At 37.7% G+C, this 23,490-nt stretch overlaps 1 protein-coding gene and 1 non-coding gene across 4 annotated transcripts in view; both read right to left on the reverse strand.

The window, feature by feature from the left end:
- Nucleotides 1-3,277: 3,277 nt before the first annotated feature.
- On the reverse strand, nt 3,278-3,371 carry trnai-uau (transfer RNA isoleucine (anticodon UAU)). Its single transcript has 2 exons — nt 3,334-3,371; nt 3,278-3,313 (listed from the first exon to the last, which is right to left on the reverse strand). It is a non-coding gene; the product is annotated as a tRNA-Ile (tRNA).
- A 744-nt stretch (nt 3,372-4,115) lies between these two features.
- mta3 (metastasis associated 1 family, member 3) overlaps nt 4,116-23,490 on the reverse strand; it is a 24,269-nt gene continuing 4,894 nt past the window's right edge. The window contains exons 4-20 of one of the 3 annotated variants that reach the window (XM_023949462.2): nt 20,754-20,880; nt 20,530-20,593; nt 19,910-20,027; nt 19,291-19,393; nt 18,812-18,911; nt 18,473-18,661; nt 16,547-16,621; nt 15,196-15,254; nt 14,973-15,100; nt 13,853-14,010; nt 12,694-12,916; nt 11,135-11,227; nt 10,821-10,982; nt 10,388-10,419; nt 10,184-10,302; nt 8,459-8,579; nt 4,116-5,367 (exon numbers count right to left, since the gene is read on the reverse strand). In XM_023949462.2, the coding sequence (XP_023805230.1) occupies nt 8,492-8,579; nt 10,184-10,302; nt 10,388-10,419; nt 10,821-10,982; nt 11,135-11,227; nt 12,694-12,916; nt 13,853-14,010; nt 14,973-15,100; nt 15,196-15,254; nt 16,547-16,621; nt 18,473-18,661; nt 18,812-18,911; nt 19,291-19,393; nt 19,910-20,027; nt 20,530-20,593; nt 20,754-20,880 (1,838 nt within the window). In that variant the 3' untranslated portion in view covers nt 4,116-5,367; nt 8,459-8,491. Of the gene's footprint in view, nt 5,368-8,458; nt 8,580-10,173; nt 10,303-10,387; nt 10,420-10,820; nt 10,983-11,134; nt 11,228-12,693; nt 12,917-13,852; nt 14,011-14,972; nt 15,101-15,195; nt 15,255-16,546; nt 16,622-18,472; nt 18,662-18,811; nt 18,912-19,290; nt 19,394-19,909; nt 20,028-20,529; nt 20,594-20,753; nt 20,881-23,490 lie in introns of all 3 variants that reach the window. The other 2 variants (XM_023949461.2, XM_023949463.2) reach the window with 2 other exon arrangements.

Below are 23,490 nucleotides of genomic sequence, written 5' to 3' on the forward strand. Positions count from 1 at the left end.
CACAGGTTTTTTGATTTGGGCTAAAAACGGCATAATCATAATTAAAATACCCCTGGGAACACTTTTAAAAATAGATTAAATGATGATAAAAGTAGGACTTTACCAACTTCTTATCATCTACTGTACATAAATATCCAGCATGTGTTAAGATTTATGTTGTATGTATTTCTGTTTGTTTCTTTTTTTAAATCTAATAAATAGAACTAAATTACAAAAAATAAAATCAGTTGATCTAATAATGTCTCCTTTTTAACTGCTTATTTTCAGAAGTCTGTAAAAAGATATTTGGATTTTTTTTTCCTTTTCTATACAGCAATCATGACCAAATAGTTCCCTTTCAGATCAATAGTTTTGACCAAAAAACCCTCAGTTTAACTTACTCATCTCTATAACACCATTTACTAACTTCCTGCTTCAGTAAACTCTTCCTTTAGCCGCATAACTCATATATTTTTAATTTTGTTTTGACAGCAAAACAATTGATTACTTATCAGGATATGTCAATGTTCTTCTGTCTGAGTCGTAATAAAAACGTTAAAACACTATTATTAAAATTGAAAAAAGGAGAAGCTACAAAGCTCCATCTACCATTGCAGCTTCACCCTGTGCAGAGTTGCTGGAGCCTATCTAAGCTACTTCAGTGTAAAGGAATTTTGCCAGTCCATCACACGGCAACACAGACAAATTATGAAACACTGTCTACTGATTCACACTCGCAAAGCTTCCTATTATACACATACGGTTAGTTTAAGATGCGACAGATAGGAATTTTCTCAGTGGGTTATATTTTAACTTTTTTTTTCAAACAAACTTTAATAATCACAAATGGGAGATGAGAAAAAAAATATCACATTAATGTCAGAACAACTGTAAATAAGATTTTCACTCAATAAGACAGAGTGTTTTGGAAGCTGCTAAGATCATATCTCAACAGTGTGGCCACAAATACTTGCACACGCAAACAAATGTAGGCTAGTATAGGTTTTGGAGATTAAACTATAATGTAAGTGCATGTATAAGGTTGTTTAGTAATAGTGCATCGGCGAGTGCCTCTTGTGTGTCTGAGCAGTCTGGCAAAAGCGCAGCTTATCCATTGTCATTTTGTGTTTTGCCCTCCGGATTAGAGTTGTGCCTTGTTAATAAAAAACTCATCAGATATCAGAGAATCTCCCTGAAGAACCAGGCAGGGTTATGAGACACATGTTAGATAAAGACTCCGAGTGTCTTACAGAGGGATATAGAGTGTGTGTGAGCAGTGGAGAGTGGTATTTAATTTTCTAAGATGAGGGATTATTACTGGCAGAATCTGATCATCCTGCTCTGATCTGAGGATGTTCAATCAAAGCTTATCCCAAATATTAAACTCTCCATCTTTGGCCCCTTTTTTTTCTTCTCAATCCTCAACACACAAACATCTTTACACACACACACACAGATGCTTGTGCTGCTCGGATCATTCTCGTACATTAAAGTGGCCCGCTGGGGCTCCTGTCAGGAGGGTGTGTTCTGTGACGGTTTAGCCATCCGCTGACCTCAAAGGATGGCGAGGGGGGTCAAGTGGGAGAAACCAGGCTTTAGTGTCTTATTTAGCAGGCAAAGAAGAGTAAATTAAAAAACTGTTACTCCTAAATCCGGAGCACTGAGAACAAGTGGCACACGCTCCAAAATCTGATCCCATATGTTTACATGGATTTGGATGAGCTTAAACACACACACGCACACACACACACACACACACACACACACACATACAAGTGTCATTATGCAGTCGGCTGTTAAATGCTCTGCTGTGTTTCCCCCATACAGCCGGATGGACTGAGGCCACAATGGTTGTGGGGGCAAAGGGAGGTGCGAGGTCCCAATCTGCACTCTCATTTTCAGCCCCCGGATCTGCACCCGGGACATCTGGGTCATGTCATTACTGCAATCTCCTGCTTGTTCATTCCCAGCTCTACATGGCTTAAAATGGACAGATCAACAAACAAATCCCATCTGCAGCAAGCATACATGCGCACTTGTGACATTAAATAAAGGAAAAAAAATAACATGACAGAAAATAATTTAAATTAAAGACAAAGCTCAGGACCAATTCTAAAAGTAAAGATATTCAGAGAGATGAAGATATCTGTCATTTTGCTCTCCACAACTTGTAAGAACTAAAACCTTTGGAGATTTGAGGCTATCAGTAAACCAGCACACGTGGTTACAGTTCCCTCTAGTGGACATCACATATCTTGCGTTTTGAGTAATGTCCAATAGAGGGCGCTGTTAAACAAAAGGTGCACGTGGGTGATGCCAGAATACAGGGTTGGTGTGGGTTTAAAGTTAAATGTAATATTTCCTTTTCTATTAAAAATCAAAAATTGCGAAGTAATATTCTAGACTGTGCTTTTTAAACTTAAGTTGAAGCAAAAAAAAAAATCAAAGCAGTCACAGTTTAACACTAGTCTGCAAAACTTCATTATCTATTAAGTATGGGTTATTAATTTTTAACAGTATATTCGTTAGATTTTAGTCAGTTCCCCCTTTTAACATTCTTAGAGTAATTTGGAATCCTTTATTGCTTTAAAGAGCTATGTAAATTTTGACTATACATATTTCTATAAACAAAACATCAACGCACTAATTATAGACAGTGTCTCTACTCTGCCAGTCTACAAAAACTCTTGAAAAAGTATTCCTCACAAGGCTGGAAATTTTTGTTGAGAAAGATAAACTAATGTCTGGTGAATAATATGTTTTCAGAAAAAATAGATCAACATCAATGGGGATCATGCAATTAACTGAAGAAAAAATAAATGGCACAGAAAACAAAGAGTTCACGGTAGGAGTGTTCATCGATCTGAAAAAGGCTTTTGACACTATTGATTACAACATTTTACAACATCTAAATGACATACACATGGTGTCAAACACACTCAAATACTTTTGTTAAGACGACATAATATGTTGAGAATCTGAGCGAAGTTGGGAAAGTATTAGTAAATACATAGCTAGGGAAACTTAAATAATGGTTCGACATAAATAAACTCTGACTCAATGTTAACAAAACTATATACATGATTTTGGGAAATTGCTCAACATTAATATGTTGATAAAAACATTTTTATCATGAAAAAATTAAAAAAGAACAACAAGAAATTCTTATTTTGCAACTGGATGGTCCGTTGCCAGCAACAAGTAAATAAATTGTTTAATAACTCAACACAATCTTACAGATAAAGCTTACTTCACATTGCCTCCATTCATTCCTCGGAAGTACCCAGGCTAAAAACGCTGCTCCAGGTGAGGCTCGAACTCACAACCTCGGCATGTCTCCGCTGAATACTGTTATATAAGTACCGCGCGCTAACCGATTGCGCCACTGGAGCTCTGGGCCTCCGCGCGTGGTGACTTTTTAATATGAACACCGACCTTCTCATCGTGATCAAACAAAATTGAACAATGACGGTGAGGGGGAACAGCTGACTGTAGAGATGCTGTTGACACGTGCAAAAATTTTGTCATTTTCATTCTTTTTTTAATTAAACAAACATTACCCCAATGAACTAATGAACCCCAATTAACTTTAAGAAAGCCAGTATAATTTTGAATCGTTAGGATCTTTAATTTCAGACTAACTATACTGTTTCCAATGTTGCAAAAAAAAAAACATGTGAACTCCTTTATAATAGAGGCAGACTGGTTTATTTAGACTTTAGCCTTGTAAGAGACAATCATTAGTCCCTAATATATGTATGTATGTATACCGGTAAATATATTTGATTGTAAAAATAGGAATTACTTGTATTTTTGCAATCTGATCCTAGTTTAAACTATCTTTTTGAGCAATCTTTTCAGCACATACTTCCTATGGTGCTGCTAAAAACAATAAAACTTTCCCATGTGTAAGGTGAAATCAAATGGTGATGGAAAAAAAACTCACCTAAAAGTGCACACACTGAATAATATTCTGAAAACGTTCCTCTTTACAGAGTCTTATTATGTCCATAAACATACCTGCCATGTGTCCCAGTCTCCCTGAAAGACCTGCACAAGTAAAGACCTCAGACACAGAAGATACAGAGTGGGAGGCTGGCAGAAGGGGTACGATGTCAGAAAATAGAAACATAACCTGGTTGGTTGCTTTTTTTTAATTATTCTGCTCATATTCAACACATGACACACAAGGAAACACTAACATAAACATTCTGAATGAAAAGAGAAGAAGTCATGTGACCTATCGGTCGGAGACATGCATGGCAATACCTGGTTTAAAAACTGCAAACACACCTCAAGACTGGGTGAGTTGACCAACAATTACAGGCATCATAGCAGAGGAAAAAGTATAAACTTTCAAGGTAGAAATCCAATGAAGACAAGAGATGCTTCAAGGTGGTTTGAAACACTGTTGATTAAAGTTTGCACCTTTTTTGGCCTCTAAAAGTTGAAGGGAGTTCAGAGTCTGTAGGGAAACATAATAGATCCATGCCCCCCTTTCTTCTGCAAGGGAAATGCTTTGTTACTCATGTCAGGGCTGGGTAGCCATAGAAACTGGATGAGAAGAATCTACAGTGATGTAGCCTAATGAGATATACACTGGTACACGTGAGAGACTTTTGCTTTGTTAGATGTAAGCTGCCTTCAGGTTTTGTTTTCTATATTTTTTTTCTATTTTCAGACCCGCAGAGCTGCCATTAATAACAACATTTTGAGTCAAGAAGCTTTGATGGATTAAGAGTTCAGGTCATCACTCTTCAACACTGACTGGGCTTGAGTTTTCTTGAGAGTTTGAAGATGTGGTTCCCACTAATGGAGTCCTACCCCTCTCCCACCCGATCATAGCCAAGACCCCCCCCCCCCCCCCAACAAAAGAACTGTACAAAGTGATGACTGCGCACAACTATTCATCACCAACACAAAGATCACAAAAAGATTGGCTGCTATGTCCGACCATGAAAACTAAGAATGGCTTAAACCTCGCGTCGTTGGCATGACCACACACATACACACTCTGGCTCGCACACACAGGTACACTATGTACAAGCAAATTCTCAGAGGTTCAACTCTTTCAGTCACAGTCAATGTCACATCCTTCTGTTACCAAACAAGTTATGAATATATTTACATGATCATAAACTGAGGACTTGTAGAAATAAACAGAGGGGTTAGAGGTTAGAATTTGATACAGGTGGGGTGTGAAGGTCTGAGAGTTTCAATCAGTCATGGATAACGATGGGGCCACGCATCCTCAGACTGGGGTGAGGGTGAGGGGTGAGGACCAGCCCCTGAGGCGGGCCCTGGGAGACTCTGCGCAGCATTATTTGCTCGCAGGGTTGCCGACAAGCGTGCCTCAGCTGAGAGCGCGACAGCAGCCTTCGAGCCCTCCTGCAGAAATGCAGACACAAATGGAGACATTACTGAAGATGAACATTCAATAATTGTAATACATTTATCAAATTTGGAAGCTTTTTAGAAGCTTTGGAAATTAAATCTGCGTTTTATATTGAATAATTAGATTTTCTGGTTATTTTTCTTGTACTCCATGACTTTAGTTCAGTTTTTATGTTAAAAAACCCTTTTTAAGCTCTCTTAAAGCGGTCACTTCCATTGAAGTCTATCTAAATGTGTTTTTCATAACTTTTTGGCTCAACATGCAGAACTGGGCTGAACTTTGACCAATGAGGGACTCAGATTTGGTAGTGACATATGGATGGTGTCCATTCTAAGTCGCAGAAGTGCTAAATATTTGAAAATCAATCATGAAGGAGAAATTTATAATTGCGGTTTGAGGAATTATCTGACACCAAGTATTTCATGTGTCGGAATAGAGCTGTAGAGAAAAAGCCTGGAGCAAGATTCATGAAATTTGCACCGCTTCAACATTTCGCACCAAACCTCTTCCAACAGTAGGTGGTAGAGAGGTACTAGTGAACAATAAAAAAAGAAAAAAGAAGCCCTTCCCTGCTTGTCTAGTGTAAACACCGTGGACTATAAGTGCGTTTAAAAACACGCGTTTATTGCTTTCTTGAAGTCAAATGCTCGTAGCTTTGGACGCCTCCTCACTTCCAAAATAATTAGTCATAGGTGTGATGAAACAATAAACTCAAATGTCTCAATGCAAACACTAAATTTCAGCTTGAGGACTTCAAATTAGGCAAACTTTCCGATTCACTTAAACAAAAGTAAACATTTATAGAACGTGTGAGACATGAGTGGGTGTACATATGTACTATCTTAGGTTTGTAAAGTTATGAGACTGCTGTGAGCCGTAAAAAAAAGCTTTAACAGCCCAAGTCCAGTTAACCAAAGAGCATGGCTCACACGGCCATTAGATGTGAGGCTAGGGGGAATTCTATTTAGCTGTGTGCGGTGTGTGACCAACATATACCGATGATATTTCACGGTTTACTACTAACAATTCGGCATTTAAAACTCCTCAAGCACTTCTTCTTTTTTATTTTTTTGCCGTACCCTGGACTGAGAAAGGATCCCTGCTGATGCAGGATTAATTATGTGCCTGCATGTGCGAGGCCTCTGAATGTGCTCAGAATCTGCATACAACAATCAAGCATGTCCACAGACATCTGCCAAGTACAGTGTACTCACAGATGATCACAAAGCAATATGTGCTCACACTTCCAGTTCCAGCAGGACAAAAAGTGGAACCAGATTTAGTCAATTGTAGAGCCTCACATACATTCTTTTGTGTGTTTTCAGCAAATGAAGGCAGAAAATATGTGAATTTCCTCTCAAAACTCTCTGGTTTATTGAATCTCATAAATTCAGACTGTTCAGATTGAAATATTTTTGTGTCTGCAGAAAATAAAAATAAAATCTGAGCAGTGTTTAATATGATCACATAAACAGAAATACTAAAAAAACAAATATTGCATTAAAAGAAAGGAATTGTGCATGAAAAAATGCACACACCTGGATCAAACACACATTTTCTCCTTTCCAATATATAGTCGACTGTTGGCCTGATTTAGCAGTTCAAGTCTCCAAGTATAAAGAAATATGGAAAAAATTAAAAGGACAAATGAAACAGCTAAATAGGTCAACTGATTTTATTTCGTAATTCGTAATTTAAAGTTTTGCATAATCTCTGTATTTCCTGAGTACAAACAGTATTTCGTTTGAAAAGGTCCTCAACAAAACAGATTTTGGTAAAACTCATATATCATAGCTTTTGGGGGATGCATCTTTTTCTGCAGAAATGCTGTGCTAAAATCCACATAGCTCCTTAAACTCAAAGTACTGGAAATAGTAAGACAGACGCCATAAAAAGCTAAGCAATGGAAAAGCTAATTCTAAATTTACTACTGAAAGCTAAATACAATTAATTTGGGAAATAAACTAAAATTGAAAATATAGAATATCTGGTCAGATTAACGGCTATGTGCAAAATTAGCTAATCTGAAGGAAGTCAATGAATATTACACAACAAAGATAAAAAAGGTGATCTGAATTTCTTGGTAAATTCAATATAAAGTTAGCTAAACAAAATTTAAAATAGTTTTCAGAGAACTACCTGAATATCTGGAGATTTGCTAAGCTTTAAGGTTAAAGACAAAATTGGTTTAAAAATCAAACAACAGTGGTTAATGAAAGGCGGCATGTCATCAAAGAGTAAAATGTCTCAAAGAATGAATAACTCCGACTAAGAAGAGAAATTAAACTAGCAATAGTCATTAAAAATGCAAATGCTAACGGATGCGTTAAATCAGTGAAGTGGTGGGAAATTTGCAAATAGCAGCACAGTGTTAACTCTTAAAATACTAAAATAGATACAAATAGTTGCAAAACGTTAATAATTACTCTGCAGGCAATAAAAAACATTAAAATGCCTTAAATCATGTTCTACATTAAAAAAAACTAAACAATTGCCAAAGAGCATTCAAAGTCTCAATAAGATTCAATGATATAGACTGTGTATCTTTTTCATTTGACCATAATCGATTGTTATCAGTGTATGTTTATGTATTGTAATTCTCTAAACATTTTTATAAATTAAAGTTTGAACTGAACGGAAAAAAGGGGCTTGGACTCTTTAAGTGGTTTTACTTCCACCAAAGTCCTTTTTAATTTTTGCATATTGTCATTCATTGTTACACTTCTGCTTATTATATACATTTTTTTCATCACTAAAAATAAAAAAAAGTTATCAAAATGGATGGATGGATGGATGGATGGAAAAAATCCAGACTTGCAACATACATTAAATTAATTTTGATGACTGAATCAAAACTGTCTTTTTGATTAGTTTTACATCAAATATTCTTAAAGCATGTTCCAACGTCTGTTTAAATGAGCTTTTTCTGCAGGTGTGTGTAGCTCCTGGATAATGAATGTCGCCTGCTTCAGTGATGATGACATTTCAGAGAAAAATATAAATCAATTTACATGTTCTTCTTCTGGTGTTTTCTGGGTTTGGAGTTTGAATTGTTTTAATGACACTGTCACACATAGGTCTTACTTAGGATTAGATTTGTCATCTCCATTTCCGTTTCTATCCGTCTCCCTCTCCTCCCTGATTAAGTGGGAGTGATATCCCACCCGCTCTCTTTGCTCTGAAACGCACTGTGTCCTCCATCACACTGAGAGAAAAAGAGAGGGATAAAAACCGAGAAGGAGAGAGAATGAATCTTCCATTCATCCCTCATTAACATCAGAGCTAAATTTTTTATTCAGAGAGACAGTCATTGTCTCACTGGAAGGCTGAATGACAGTATGATATAACGAAGGGTACAGACTGGAGATTGATGCTGTCTCAGTCACACATAAAGCTGTTCTGATCACCGCTGAGTGATCCATGCGAGTGCAATCATGGTTAATGCTGTAATGATATTTCCACTCAGAGCCCAGCGGTGCCCATCTGCACCAGCTCGCTTCTCTAATTTTAGCTCTGGTGGTCCGAGGGCGGCTGCGAGAGCCGGGTGCCACGGCTCATTTGGGAAGAAGCTTAATGGACGAACATCTTTCTTTCACACAAACCAATGCTGCAAACTTAGATTTGTACTCACACACACATGCATAAGGCATATCTGTGCGTGTTTAGGGACGGTAAACTTATTCAACACAGCATTTTATTGTTTTTATCCAAGTTTGCAAAGCTGAACAGTTTGAAACTGTAGGAAATTTGAGTCTTCACCTTAATAATAATAATAATAAATTAAAAGGACAATTGAGGTATCCTCAGTTAATTTGGTAAGATTTCTGCATTAACAAGAAACCCTTTAGACAAATTTTTGGCCAAATCCCCTGTTAGGAATTACATTTCCGTCTGACTCCATCTGAGTCATAAAAAACATCCTCACAGTCCCCCTGACAGAGATTAGAGGGCACAAAAAAAAGCAGAGTGTTGCTTTGAACTAAAAGCTCATGTCAAATGCTAACATACTCATAATCACACTCTGATTTCAGCTGCTTGAGTGGTGACCATGATGCAATTTGAGTTGCTCTAATGGCATGAAGCGGTGTAGACTTTCAGTCTCCTAAGTGGTTAATGTGATTGCCCTGAAGAGGGTTGGAAGTGGTCTGCGGCGTGTGTCGTGGGATGACTGTGACAGAGATGAGAGGGCTACAAACTAACACTGGAATTTCCACATGTCGTTGTCATGGAGCACTGAGTTTAGGATGAAATTTAGAAAAAATAAAAGATGATTATTTCTATTATTTCTCTGTGTCAGATGACAAGTGGAAAAATGGATTCAATATCCCTTAGGATCAACAAATTAGATTATATGTTCACACAGCTCTGCCTGAGGACAGTTTGACATGTGACCATCTATAACCATCCATTTTATTTGCAATTTATACCTATTTTGTCTACATTGAAAGCATTAGAACAGATTTCAGGAGCTTTTGATTCTATTGATTTGTTCTTTTCTTTAGTTTAGTTTGTCAGAGTGCGGTAAAAAAAAATAAAACAGTAAAAAAAATTACTGTAAAGTGACTAAATTTAAATTAACATCCACATTTTTGTGGTTTTTGTTTTTATTGTTCCATCTGCCTGACCTGTCAGGGATGTTTTACGGTGAATTTTCCATTTGTTTGCTGCCTGGTGTCACCGCAGGGTAAAAATAACCGCCCTTTTGAGTCACAGCCTGTCTGTCTTCACCAAACACTCAACATCATTTGCTCTATCTTCACGCTCAGAGACAGTCAATCAGAGGTCAATAAAGGGGTCACCTTTCCTTACCTGGTCTCCCGGGTGACGAGGAAAAAGCTGTCATCAGGGGCATCGATCCAGTTTGGGCGTCTCTTGCGGATCATCACTCCACCCCGTGTGTTTCCAGAGCTGCTGCTGCGGCCATTGTGCTGCCAAAATGGAAAATAAAAGAATGTTATGTTTTAGCACAAGAAGCAAAACCTTGTGGTGGATTTCCTTAAAAGGTCCACCTACCATGAGAGCTCCACCTGTTGAACCGGGGTTCTCTGGAAAAAAACATGGCAAAGCAATGAGTAGCTGGTGCGAAACACATGAAACTCTCCTGGGAAATTTGATTAGTTTGTTCATTTTATTTAATTAAAAGAAAAGATGCGATTTTACATTGCTTTCATTTCAATAGTGCAGTTTTTAATAAAAGATAATTCATGGGCTGTATTTTTTATCTCAAAAAACAGCATTAACTAGTCAATTTTCACTAATTTGGTTTTGTCTGACAAAAGAATAATTAATATAATAACATAAAAGCCTGTTTGTCCCCAAGGTTAAGTAATATTGGTTATAATCTAATATATTTTTCAATTTTGTAGATCTTTTTGTTATATTGCTATGGAAACCATTTTTACTTTTGTATATGAGTAGATCTCTCTTCTTGAGGTCTTGGATGTACCTGAGCGCCTCTCTGGCTCCGCCCTACTGTGGTGATGGTAGCTGCGTTTTCCCAGCATGCCGTGAGGCCCGTGCGGAAGAGAGGACAGGAGGCGACGAGGGGGAGGCGTCTGGAGGCCTGGGGTGCGGTGGGAGCGAGGGGCGTGGGATGCAGGACGAGACTCTGGAAGAGACACCACACTGGAGCTGCATGAACTAGCCCCTATAGGCCCATCTGAATAATTGATGGTGAAGTGATGCTCATATAGAATGCGTCAAATGAACCCGGTTGTGATTGAAACTCAGGGCTGCATGTTGTTTTTGTTGTTTTTTTACCTAGAAACTGCAGAACACTGGTCAGAGTGCTCCTTTGGGCGGCTCTGGTTTTGGGTAGGCGAGTCCCCTGCCCTTCGGACACCCTTAACATGTCTAAACCAAACACACACACACACACACGTTTGTGTCAGTCATTACTGGACTAATTCTTTGTTGATTTCCCCAGGAGGAAGATCTGAGTTAAACAAATACACAACAGAATTAACTTTATTGTCCAATACGATGTATCAGATGCACAAATCAGCTGAGATGAGTAGATTATTAAGGATTGATCTTGATTTTAAGGGTACCAAAAGAAGACGCCACCTACCCCCTCATGCAAAAGGAGTTCAGTACATGCCTACATGCACAGTTAAACATGTAACGCAAGCACATCAAATATGAGAATTATGATTCCATGCTGGTAGGAGAAGGAGGGTTTGGGATGCTGGCGTGCTTCCTCGGAGTGCAGTGGAGTTGATGGACAGATAACACAGACACATGAAGCACAAGGACTCGGAAAGGATGCTTTCAGGTGCGACTTTATTGGAGCTCTACTCACACATTCACACACCAATGAAAGAGCAAATAAGAGGTAGAAGATGAGCTTTATCATATGAAAATGAAGGATGTTTGGGGGGGGAGGGACTATAGAGCAAGACGAGTCTGAATGACAAATCCTGTCCCTGGGATCTATAAGCACAGACTAGGCAGAAGCATGAGGCCTCATTATTATTTGAAGAGCAGAAGACGGGGCATGAATGAATGGTGAAGGTGCATCTTGGTGTAGAGGACGTCATTCTTTTATAAATAAGCTACAATGGGCAAGTTAAATGAGTTATTTGCCAAATAACTTTCATGTCAAAGAGGAATAATTTTATCTAATAAAGTCATAAGACACTCAATAGAATGGACACAAACAAATGGAGACAAAAATGGAGATGCAAACACAGTCAGAAGAGGTTCAGTTGTTGTATTCATCTTTTTTTGGCGAGACACTTTACTAAATTCGGACAGTTCGTATTATGCTTCCAAAATGGACCCGGCAAAATAGTTTCTCTTAGTAAAATACATTCTGCTTTCAGCAGATATATGGCTCAGACATAATATGACTCCAGGTGGAAGCTATTGCAATCTTCTAGTTATTAACAGGAGGAGCTTCAGGTTACGGATGTGCATTTTTTTAAAAATATCTTTGTAGGAGGTCTTCAGTAGTTTTCAGCCACTAAATCTTTGTGTTTGGTTTCAGAAACAGTTTCTAGTTCACATCTGCAATAACCATCACAGACTGAAAAATAAAGCAAACAAAAACACAAATGAAAGGATGATCAAACTCATAGTTATGAGGACAGGCAGTCTTTATTGGAAACGGGGTGGGAGAATACAAAATAATAATAATAACAATAATAATAAAAACAGAAAGAGAGACAGACGGAAAGGGAGGGGACAGAGATGGGGGTTGATGAGAGGGCAGTCAGGGCAGGGAGGGGTGAATAGGGGTCATGTGTGTGTGCTGAGTTGTCTGCAGATGTGTGTGTGGCCATGTGGCAGGAGTTAGGAGGAATTGAAAGAGCTCTTACACTCTGCCTTTATGGCCCCACAGTTAATGGGGACAAATGGGCGGCGCGCAGCACGGCGCAGCTTGATGATGTCACGGCACATGTGCCGAGCCAGCTTGGTGAGGCGCGTGGCCTGCAGCAGGAAAGCCTGCTTGGTCTTCATGGAGGATTTGGGGCTGCCGCTGTTTCGCATCGGAACCATGTGGTTGGACTGACGAGCGGTGTGACCCCTCGGGCGGGACTCCTGAGGCAATCAAGCAGGAAAAAAAGTCATTTTTACATTTGAGATGGTTTCCTTTTTGCATTTAAATTAGGAAATCTTCAAAATAAGCACAAAACAAATAAACCCTGCTGAAGATAAGGAATAAATTGCTTAATCTGACAGAAGATTCTGGTGCCGCTGTGTCAGAAGGAGAAAACGTATCATTCTAACAAACAACCGAAATTATTTGAGTTTAATACACAAAGTTAAGTCCTGAAACACCGGAACAGTAGCTCCAGGGTTGACGCTCTTTAAATGACCGGAAAATACATTGGGTGGGCTACAGGCTCTTAGCAAACGGTGAAAGGAAAGGGGGTAGGGGGTTGCAAATCGCCAACGCTGATGGCCACAACTCGGAGGCAAATTTCTAATGAACCCCTGCTGCTCTGCAGAAACTATGTCCAAGAAAACGTCAGTTTTTTGGATTTTGGCTAAAACCAGCATAATCATAATTTAAAGACCACTGGGTACATTTGTACGATCAAAAATGATCTTGAGTGTGACTTTAAAGGGTTACAAAGTCTTTTTTTTAGGGTGTTTGAAATAAAACCAGGATTTAAAAAGTCTATTACTGTCTATTATTGTCATAACAGTTTTGAAATATTCTTTGTTGACACTGATCTTGTCAGTTTGAATTAGGTAAGAGCCCCAAGTATCTAATGACTGGGTTTTCCTGTAAAAGAAAATGGAATAATTTTTTAACCTCTACATACAACTCAGATTTTTATCAAACAGCAAAGGTGGACAGTTTACGTTTTTCATCAGTGCTTTTTTTTTTTTTTTTTTGTCTGACCATATCTGCAGCCTTGGCACAGCTTTTCAGTGCAAACTCTCGAGATGCAGAGTTTTATCAGTGTTCAGATACAGTTAAAGAGATTCACTAATCGTCATTTAAACTTTTTGTTTTGTCGAGCTCACATTGCTTGCTGGACTGGGCGAGGTTCTCTCCTCTGGACCTTCGGCTCTGCTGGGCATCTTCAGCCCCCCGTACTTCTTCCAGTACATCCAGCAGGAAACGCACAGGCGGCACTGCATGTTCGGAGGGCCCCAGGAGTACCACTGAGCTGACTGCATGGCTGTTTAAGGACAAAAACACATTTGCGTTTGCTGGCTGAATTGCAAAAGCAAACTGGTCTCGAGACACTCAGATCATTGATCTCCTTCCGGCTGTGTTCATCCATCCCTAAATACATTGATCTCCGGAAGGACTAGCACTGCATGATCACTATCGACTGTCAGCAAACAAACAGCCTAAACTCTGTCCACACGGCTACAAGAACAAGAAATAAGAGCAAACACAAGGATTGCTTCTTGTTTAGATTTCTTTCTGTTTTTGTGTTGAAGTTTTTTCTGCTCACAATTGGACTTCAAGTAACAAAACACAGATTTTTAATCAAACCGTACTTGTGCATCTAATTTAGGATAGAGAAAAAGAAACAAAAACAACACAAACGAACAAAAAAAGATTTCATTTCATCCTCAAACAATGTCAGAAATTCGGTATTTGCAGCTAAACTCATTTGTTTTTCTGTAAGATGAATACCGGACAAATTCTGAAATGTGAATCAGACCAAACAAAGAATATGAAATGAAGTTCTGCTGAAACTGATGAACCTCCAACCAGTAACTTCTTTTTGCAGATTCAGGTCTTAAGCAGAAATAATTTAAAAACAAAAGTTATTTGAGAAATTTAAGAAAATTATTTTTAAATTATAATAATTCCTGTTCCTTGAAGTCAATATAAGATGTAAAGTTTAAAGGCTAAAATGAATGAATATAATGAGTTATATAATATGGAGAGTAAAGGTTCAGTTTAAAATTAAAAAGTCAAAATGAAAGCAATCTTTCATTATCGGCTCAACAACAGGAGGAAGCCGACCACTGTTTTTCTTTTAATTCATAAATTAGATCGAGGTGAAAGTAAACACTTTTCTACTCTCCAGTCACATCTTAATACAGAAAAAAGGGCAAGCATTTTTTCCAGCTGTAATAAAAAGGAGATTTGAAATTCACATCTGCCTGCTGATGCAGAACTTACTGTAGCAGCTCTCACAGGCCCTGCCCCCTCCTCCTCCTGCTGCTGCATGGAAGGCCCCGGGGCCCGCTCCATTTACCGTCGCCATCTTCCCATTCGTCACAGAGATCTGGTTTGGGTTGGGTTTGTTGCTGCCACAAAGAAAATACGTACAAAGAGGAACACTAAATGACCAGACAAAATGATCAAGTGCAACAGAAATGCTTTCTAATATAATGAGACTTACTATGTTGGAATATAAACCTGCTTCAGTTTGCTTTCCGCTTCAGCTGCCTTCAGTCTCTTCTGCTCAAAGAGAAAAACAACAACTTTATTAAAATGAAGAAAACAATGTTCTTTAGCATATTTTTTCCACAATGATTTATAGGTAACATAACAAACTGTTGTCATGATTATGTTTAAAACTTTATATAATGAAGCCAAGATTTCCTGAATACTGAGTTTTTAAATCTAGAGAAAGAGAAGCTTTTCAGTTCAATTCAATTTTATTTTTATAGCCCGATATTACAACAATAATCCTCTCAATGGGCTTCATACCAGTAATTGTATAAGAACATGAAATTATAATGAACATGAAGTCATAAACTAAACTAAACAGACTAAGCTAAACTGGCCATCCCTACCATTAGACCCTCCTCTGAGCTTTTGAAGGAATCAGCTGCTCAAGTTGGACATGGTGCACTTTTTATAGAACCTTTTTCTTGTCTGTGATTTTATAATTTGATAAGAATAAAAAAGTAAACATCAGAAACTCATTTTACACTCGGATTTAAAAAAGTGGTTTACAGAAGAGCAAAAGTCAATCATTTTTTAACCCTATGCTGTTTACAAGGGATGGGTACAGCAAGTCCATGCTAAGTACTGATACTGATGTATAGACTACTACCAGTACTGTATTAAAACCTGGATTTCAGTGCTTTGCTTCAGTGTTTTGTTTTTTGACATGTCAGTCGCTATTCAGATTTGCTGGCCAATCATTTTACCTTTCCAGCGATTATGGGCGGGCTCATATTAGAAAGGGTGTGCCAGCTAGGGTGGGCGGAGCTTCAGTCTATATGCTGTCCTTCATGGAAAAAGATTTGAATTCAGCAACCTGCTGAATAAGTGACTTACACAACACTATAAAGAAAAGACTGACACTGCTATGATGAGCAGTGAAATCGGTGTTTACTTCAGCGTGTGTAAAAACAGAGATGCAGCGCTGCAGTGCAGACTGTCAGAAAAAAAATGAGGCACATGCAAACGCTCTTCTTCACCTCTTCTTCTGGCGCTGCTTCATCCCACTTAAATGTTTTTGGGAAAAAATGGTGCATTTTTATTTTTGCTATTTTGGAAGCACCTGTTTAAGCAGCATTTAGGCACAAGAACAGTTTCAAAAGTACCGGTTTAGTATAAAAATGTTAAAGCATCTGAATACAGAAAAAACAGAAATATCCCTTAAAAATACTTTGATTTCTTTGCTTATATCCAAATATCTAAAAATGGTAAAAGGCAATTTAGTGGTAACATAATGGATTTAAACTATATTTAAGATTTAATCATTTTTGGGACCCTCAGAAAATCTGCAATAATCTCACCTGTTGCACATATCTGTCTGTAGTCTTCCACATGTAGTAGTACTCTATGATACTGGTCAGAGACTTCCATGGCAGCTACAAGAAAGAGCACAATGTGGCAGGAGGGTGGAGATGGAGCGACAGAGAAAAAATTCATTATATTAATATCTCATGCTCTTGCCATGCGGGTGTGAAGTCATGCATATGTATTAATGAGGGAGATCGTGACCCACAGAGCCTGAGGATCGACTGCTTTTTTTTCCAGTTCTGGCCAATGATGAAAACAGCCGTGATTCACACATTTAATAAGTATTCATGAGCACCTGCTGCCTCATACACCTAGATCCTGGCTTTATTCAAGCGCAATTGGTAGAAAGGAGAGGTCAATAGAAAATGAAGACATTAACTCAATGGACGTCCAGATGACCAAACCGAATGTTGAATTTTATCTTTGTAAAATTACAGATAATTTTTTTTAACTAAAAAAAGTTTACATACAGTGTTTATGTTCTAATGATAGTTCTACAAGAAGACAAAATGTCTAGGATGGAAAATGTCCTTATTTTCAGAGTTCTGCTGAAATGTCTAGCTCTTAAATAAACAAGACATGGGAGACAAGACAGTGTTTTTCTGCAATAAAAACATTAAAGAAATAATAAAAAATATAGATTTTTTTTAGAGGTTATACGTTTCTTTTTACCGGACAAGACAGGGTTTTATTAAAAAAGATAAAATTGAGGATAACTGAAGACAAAGAAGTCTCATCTTAGGAATTAAAAGAGGATCAATGTTCAAGTAGCAAATAAAAGCTCAACTTTGGTTCTTTATCGCATGCGGCTCTTTCACCCTTGTGCTGCGGCTCTCGTGGTTTTGTAAAATAACTATGTTCTAAGATTGTCGTGGTGCCTTTAACACCCTCAGGACGTGCGAGTCAGCAGGAGGGACAGGAGCATGAACGCGCAGAAGGGGCGTGTCTGCAGCTGTAACCTTGGAGCAGAGTCTCTTATGGGATGGAAAGTTCTTCTAAAAAAACTTGTTGAATGAGAAATGAACAACCAGGCGAAAAGTGAATAACCAGGCGAGCTGCTCGTCCCTGGAGCGGCTCCCCGGTGCTGAGGACTACAGTCGGCGAGCAGTAAACAGGAAAGGTTCATAAAAAATCATTTTAAAAAACAAAACAAAAAAAAGAAGTTCTATGTGACTATCGACCTGCGTCACCGCCACGGCTCTCGCCGGCGTGTAATTCCAACAATCTTCTGACCCAGGTAAGACAACGATGGAGAATTTAGAGAAAGTTGAAGTTCCTGAAGAAAACGCTACGTTTAATGGGACCTGGGCAGATTTGTTTGCTTTCAACGACTTTACCTGAATGATTATTATGTAATAAGGAATTAACAAACAACTAAGTGTCAAATGTGGCGAGACATCCCAGAATAAACACGCAGCTTTTGCTCAAAAACATCCTGATGCAGATGCGGAAAAAGTTGTTTGTTGACTATTGGAGAAGCGGATTAGCTGCTAGTTAATTAGGACATATTTGCTCGTTTTGTGGCCTCTCGGGAAATAGTTCTCATCGGAACCCATTAAATTTGACAGAGGATACAAAAAGAATCAACATCTCTTCATGAACCTTAAAAAACAAGTGAAACGATGCCATTTACTGGTAACACCGGGATTTCCACAGGGTGTGGCGGCTCCCTGTGTTTTCATTTCTGTGGGAAACTGATCCAAATGGCTCTTTGAGTGGTAAAGGTTGCCGACCCCTGATCTAGATAATATTAATTAATATATAAGTACCATTAAGCACAAATGATCTTTTTCACTTTTCCTTCAATCTAAAGTAAAGTAAACTTTTAGTCATAGAAGAAAATCAAAATAGAGATTACCTTTTAAAATCAATTTGAACATGAATGACACTTCAAAGTTTTATCGGGGACACAAACTCACAAAATCTTGTCGGATGTCGTTGAAGTCTTTCCCATATTTCTCTAATGCCTCTTCAAACATGGCTGCTTCTGAGGCACTCCACTCCTCCATCTCATCCCTGCATAGTACTGGACCACCCGCTGGGACCAGGACGCTCAGCGCACTGGACAGATCGTAATTATGGCGATGCAGGGTGTCCATCGCGTGGAACTGTTACCGGCACACAAAAGAGAGAGAGAGAGAGAGGGGTTAAAACCTTTTCCTGGAAATCCAAGGAAGAGGCTGCAAAGAGAGAGAGAGAGAGAGAGAGAGAGAGCGAGAGAGAGAGATCGAAAGAGAGAGAGAGTGGGTCGAGCTCACCAGTGTGATGTCTCGCGAGGCTGCAGCTGCACTCATGTGGAGGCTCGGCTGTCTGACTGAGCTGCTGCAGTCTAATGCTCGGGCAAAAGTACCAACCGCTCTGAAAAGAAGCAAAAAAAATTAAAATATGAACTAATATTGTATTTTTTAAATCAGCAGACTCAGCTCATCCTTAAAAAAAGATGTTTTTTGTAGCAAAACTAGCTGCAAAGACAAAAATACTAGTTCAAAGTTAATTGCAGAAGAACATGTTATCTTTTAAAACAAAGTCCATAACTCCCTGCATAGGAAATTGTTCATTTTAATCTTATTTTTTATTAAGTAAAAATAGTGTGGTTAAAAATAAAAAGCTTTGTTCCAGGGTAAAATAATCAACCAGGATAATATGCATTTAGTCCATCTCTAGGTGATTAGAGTTTTACAACATTGTGCTGTCAGGAAATTGCAGGTGCAGAAGACCAAACTGAGAAGTGACCTACCGTGCCACCACTAAGAACTGGTCTATCTGTTTGTTAGTGAGAGGACACTCTGGATCCCAGAGCTTCTCTTCTAGTTTAGACTGGTCCCTCTCATCAGCCTCACCTACAAACAAAAGAAAACAGTAACTTCAAAAATAGTGTGAAAAACATACAGCAATAATCATTTACAGATCTTCTGTTCATGACTAAAAAACTGCCATCTTTAGGAACCACTCTGATGAAAATTGTGTTTTTAAAAAGTTCTTGTGAGAATTTTTTTCTAAAAGAAGTCATATATTAAGAAAATAAAGCTTAAAATTGCATTTGAGTGTTTTTTAACTCAAATAATAGTGGGCTGGACCATTGCTCCATGTGAACGGTCCCACCCACAGCTCAGAGGTGAATTTCTAATGAACTCCTGCCGCTCTGCTGAAACTATGTTCTAGAAAACACAGCTTTTTTTCATTTCAGCTCAAATCTTGCAACTTGTAATTAAAAGGCCCTAGGAACGGTTCTACAATAGATCAAAAGATGATCGGAGTGGGAATTTAAAGTTTCCAGACACGTAAATATATATATTTTTTTAAAGATGTATAATACGAAAAGCATTGTTGCATCAACAACACAATGTTTTATGTACCCTCTTGTAACATTTCAGGTACATCTGCCTGAAAACGCGGTCCAACTCGGATCTCTCCTTTGTCAGCCAGCAGAGTCTTCTGTGTGGGGTCGTACACAAGCGAGTAGAAGAAGGTATCCTACAAAAATATAATAATAATTAAGACAAAAATATACACATTTTAATAAAACAAAGACAGAATCTAAATAATGAAAGTTGCTGCATTTTTATGAGAACTAATAAATCTTCTGTCTCTTCTGCAGGAAATAAATCCACTTTGTTTGTTAAAATAGAGATAAGCTCCAACTACACAGAAAATAAAGGTCAGGGAGCCAAACAGAAAACTGAGAGCCATCTGCTACTTTATCCATTACTTTGTACTGTGGTGTGATTGTCAAAAATATGGATAATAAGAAAGGAGCCTGGTAACATTGGATTTCACAGAAGAGATATGTTCTTTATGTTGTGGGTTATTGGTTGTGTAGTGACAGAACAAGCACCAGCTCAATTTATTCACATTTGAAATCCAGCAGAAAGATATGAAGTCTGAATATCTTCGAGGTCTCATTTGCAATCAGCGATGACAGTCTGCTTTGCAACCCCCAAAACAAATAAAAATAGTCAACTTCTCTTAGGCTTACCTCTTTGTCAAGGTATGAAAGAACGGATTCAGTCTCATTCAACAACGCCACACTGCACTTTCCCCTAATGGAGAGGAAGAAAGGGAAGCATGCTGCATGTATGACACAGACAAAGGAAGTAGGCAGTTCTTGCAATGTGTTCATGTTTGAATGAGTGACTATTCATCTGGACAGCCTGTTAGCAGTCACGTGCCCCACTTGGTGTATGAGCGTCTTAGCAGTACCTAATATGAGTCGCAGGTAAACTCTCGTACTGTCGGGAGAGGAAGAGCTCTCTGTGGCGAAGCTGGTGTTTCTGTTTATCCGTTAGCTCTGTTTCTGTTGGGTTTTCCTTCTCCTCTTCCAACTCCTCTGCAGAATAAAAACACAAAGACCAAATGTAATACTCACCAACATGTCTCTATCTCCGGGGAGACTAAATAGATCAAATTTCAGATTATAACAGTATCAGAAGCCACTTAGATATAATTTTTTCATTAGGCAATATTATGTAGAAATACGCTTATCTCATTAAAGTTTTTTGGAGATTTAATTTAACTCGATTCTTATTTGTTTTATTTGTAAAAGGTTAACACTAGACCCAAACTACATTTTTGAAAATGTGTTTTTATTCAGCAAGTAAAAACTTAGTGAAATAGAAAGCAAATGTACAGAAAATAAATTTAATAAATAATTTAATAAATTTATATTGATCAAAATATGACACTTTTTTTTTATAAAGGCACGAATTACAGTATAGTAGTACAGGTTTGGATAAAAGATAGAATTGATATATCCGTTTCAAATTGATGTTTACTTTAAAAATAAATCTATGATTTATAAAATTCATGAATCAATTTGACCTCAAAATATTACCTGCTATTTTTGAAAGCAAAAATAATCTGTTTTCAGTAAGTTGTAATTTAAGGTTTTATTATAATAATTACTATTTATCTTAAAAAGTCTTTTTAATTCCAAACAATGGACTTTTTTTTTTAAATAAATCAATTTCTAACTACCGGTAATTAAAGTGATTTCAGCGATTTCAAATGTCAAGGGTTAAAACACATGGAACTACGTCACTTTTGGATAACAAACATACAGCTTCAATTATAAACTACAGAAAGTAAACCAAAAAGAATTATATTTTGTTTCCCTTCATAACACTGACAGAGTAGACTCACATTTACCAGAGAATGACAGCAGTCATTGTGACACATGCATCAACTCAATGCTTTTAACAGAATATATTGGTTCAACTGACCTTGATTGTGCTAAGAATATAGCAAATCAATAGAAACGGATAAGACTAACACATTAAAACAATTCCTCAACTTAGATAGCAGTCTTAAAAACAGATATTTGAGCTCAGTTTTTGTAAACTTTGCACATTGCATTTTACTTTGGTAAGCGCAATTTTGCTTTTTTTAACTAACATAAGTCAAGTGACCTTTTATTTTTTTAACCAAAGTTGGGTATTTTGTCAACAGTGGGCCTCTTTTTCCAATCAGCTAGTAATTAAATAAAGCTTTTTTTAAAAGTCCATGGAATCACATTAACCATCTTTATTTTGTATGCTGCGTTTGTGGTTTTGCTTTTACAGATGGTTGCTAAATGGAAATTTTGAATGACTTTATAAAACTAAACACTACAACATCATGATCAAAATCCATCAAATAGCTTATGTAGTATCATTTTACTTTGAAAAATATACCAGTCTACTAGTTTTAAAGTGGAAAAAGAGATGGGTTATGCAGGTGGTGTTGCTGGGAGTTTTTTAGTTTATTTTGCTTGCTTGTTTACCTCAACCCTAAAATCCATGTTGCTGTAGAGGGGCAAAACAAATCAAAATTATAAATTAAAAATTAAGTACATTAAAAATATTAAAACACATTTTCATTACTTGGATAATTTAATTTCAAAGTTGCATTTATTGTTGTAATAAATTTTAGTAGCAGTTGTTATTTCTATTGTGATTCTGTGTAAAAAAATGTGTAATTAAAAATGTTCAAACAAAGTGGGTATTTTCTAATGACTCATCCACACAGATGTTGCATATTACATACACTATATTGTCAGATATATTTGCTCACTCATCCAAAACATTGATTTCAGAAATGTCAAGCGTTAATTGTGCAATGCTCAAAGGATTACAGTAATTCAAAGAGCGTCAGTTATTTCCTGTCCCCAGCTCAGATTTTAGAGTTAAATACTTAAGAAAGATCGAAAAATGCTATATGAGTAGACATAATTTACCATTTTTACTATTTGTTGTTTGTGCCTAACCTTAAGTGTGTCTGTTTGACTAAATGCCAGTGATTTCCTGATTACACTGGAGTGGTTGGTGTTACTCAGTGGAGACAGCGCTGATTATAAGTAGAGTTCATCTGTCCACTTGGATGGAATGGACACCAGTTGGAGCAGGAGATGTAAACCTGTTGTTGACCGCTTTCAATATTGCCTTTGGAATTGCTCTACATAGCCTTTTACAGTAACACAGCCACAAATGCCAACACTAATGAGCATAACTTGTGCACATCATCAATGGGCATTTTTCCTCCGTTTGCTCGCAGCAGAACATGTTTAGTGGAACGGACATGTAGCTGCTATGTTTGTTTTGCCCAATTTGTCTTTTTTGGTTAAATGTTTAATGGGGTAACCCAAACTACCACCAATCTGCCTGCCCCACTTTTATTTTCCTGAAAAAAATTGTTATTTTTATTTTCCAGAATCCCACAGGTATTGTCAGAGATGATCCTTCCTGGGTGAGTGTGTTTATCAATTTATCTGTGCATGTCCCAACTTCAAGTGACATTAATATCAGCACCAAATATTGCATAGAAAGCTTTGCAGAATAAGCTTCATCACAACCATGATAATAATAACACATATATATTCATCACAACCATGAGTTACCTAGTGCAGTGCAGAACATTGGATGCTGACACAGTCCGAATAATCAATCTGGGTTTGTCAGGAAAA

The sequence above is a fragment of the Oryzias latipes genome, chromosome 19 (assembly GCF_053564925.1).
Source record: "Oryzias latipes strain Hd-rR chromosome 19, Olatipes_Hd-rR_3.1".
Classification (NCBI taxonomy): domain Eukaryota; kingdom Metazoa; phylum Chordata; class Actinopteri; order Beloniformes; family Adrianichthyidae; genus Oryzias; species Oryzias latipes.